The sequence below is a fragment of the Rhincodon typus genome, unplaced genomic scaffold (genome assembly GCF_021869965.1).
Source record: "Rhincodon typus isolate 14 unplaced genomic scaffold, sRhiTyp1.1 hic_rhity00000051, whole genome shotgun sequence".
Taxonomy (NCBI): domain Eukaryota; kingdom Metazoa; phylum Chordata; class Chondrichthyes; order Orectolobiformes; family Rhincodontidae; genus Rhincodon; species Rhincodon typus.
The window spans coordinates 2432273-2433199 of record NW_025965689.1 but is presented as its reverse complement, the minus strand read 5'-3'; the positions used below and the strand labels follow the sequence as shown (position 1 = coordinate 2433199).

The 927-nt window shown below is 61.1% G+C and overlaps 1 protein-coding gene across 1 annotated transcript in view; it reads left to right on the top strand.

Moving 5' to 3' along the window:
- The window catches only part of prpf31 (PRP31 pre-mRNA processing factor 31 homolog (yeast)), a 20725-nt gene that overhangs the window by 15067 nt on the left and 4731 nt on the right, over positions 1-927 (top strand). Inside the window, exons 9-10 of the mRNA XM_048621097.1 lie at positions 20-109; positions 535-662. Coding sequence (XP_048477054.1) covers positions 20-109; positions 535-662 — 218 coding nt within the window. The remainder of the gene's footprint in view (positions 1-19; positions 110-534; positions 663-927) is intronic.

Genomic DNA, 927 nt, shown 5'->3' with positions numbered 1-927 from the left:
CCCCCCCGCACCCCCCCAGGATCTCCGTAAAAAGGCGGCCCGCCTGGTGGCTGCGAAGTGCACGCTGGCGGCCCGTGTGGACAGCTTCCATGAGAGTGCTGAGGGGAAGGTAAGGCCAGCGCTGACGGTGAGAGTGTCTGGGGTCAGATGTGGAGTTGGTTACCGTCAGGGCCCTCGGGGGGTGGGGGGGTCACTGCTGGAAGGAGGCAAGAGTTGACATCCATCGGGAACAGTGATGGGGGCGGGGGGGGGCGCGCGTGGGCGGGGCGCGCGTGGGTGGGACTGGATTCAGCTGTGTGCTACCTTCCGCAGTCGAATAGCCCCTTTGTGCAGACAAAGAGGGCTCCGGGGAGAGTTGGGCGACAGGAGGATTTTATTTTTTGTGTGTGTTGGAAATGACGGAGCAGAAACATCTGCACACTCCTGTTATCTTCCCACCGTTCACCCCCACCTCCGTGCTGCGTCCTGAGATGTGTGGTGTGTATCTCTCTCTCTCTCTCTCTCTCTCTCTCTGACCCCCACCCCTCCCCCCAGGTGGGTTATGACCTGAAGGAGGAGATCGAACGGAAATTCGACAAGTGGCAGGAACCACCTCCAGTCAAACAGGTGAAGCCCCTGCCTGCGCCGCTGGACAGTCAGCGCAAGAAGCGAGGAGGACGGAGGTGAGGGCCGTGCGACGGACCCTTTCCCACCCTCTCCCCTCACTCCCTCATTCCCACAGACCAGACTGTGTGTCCTTGTGCCCCGTCCCTGTCCCTGCCTTCCCGTCCCCCTGCCTCCCCACCCCACTGCCTCCCCACCCATGTGTGTCTGTTTGAATGAGATGTTACCGCAAGATAGTCTGGGGTCACAGAGAGTAATTTCCCCTTCTGGGATAATGTCGGTCACTCTGGGGGGTAGTGTGTACCCTGGGGTCACTGAGAGCGT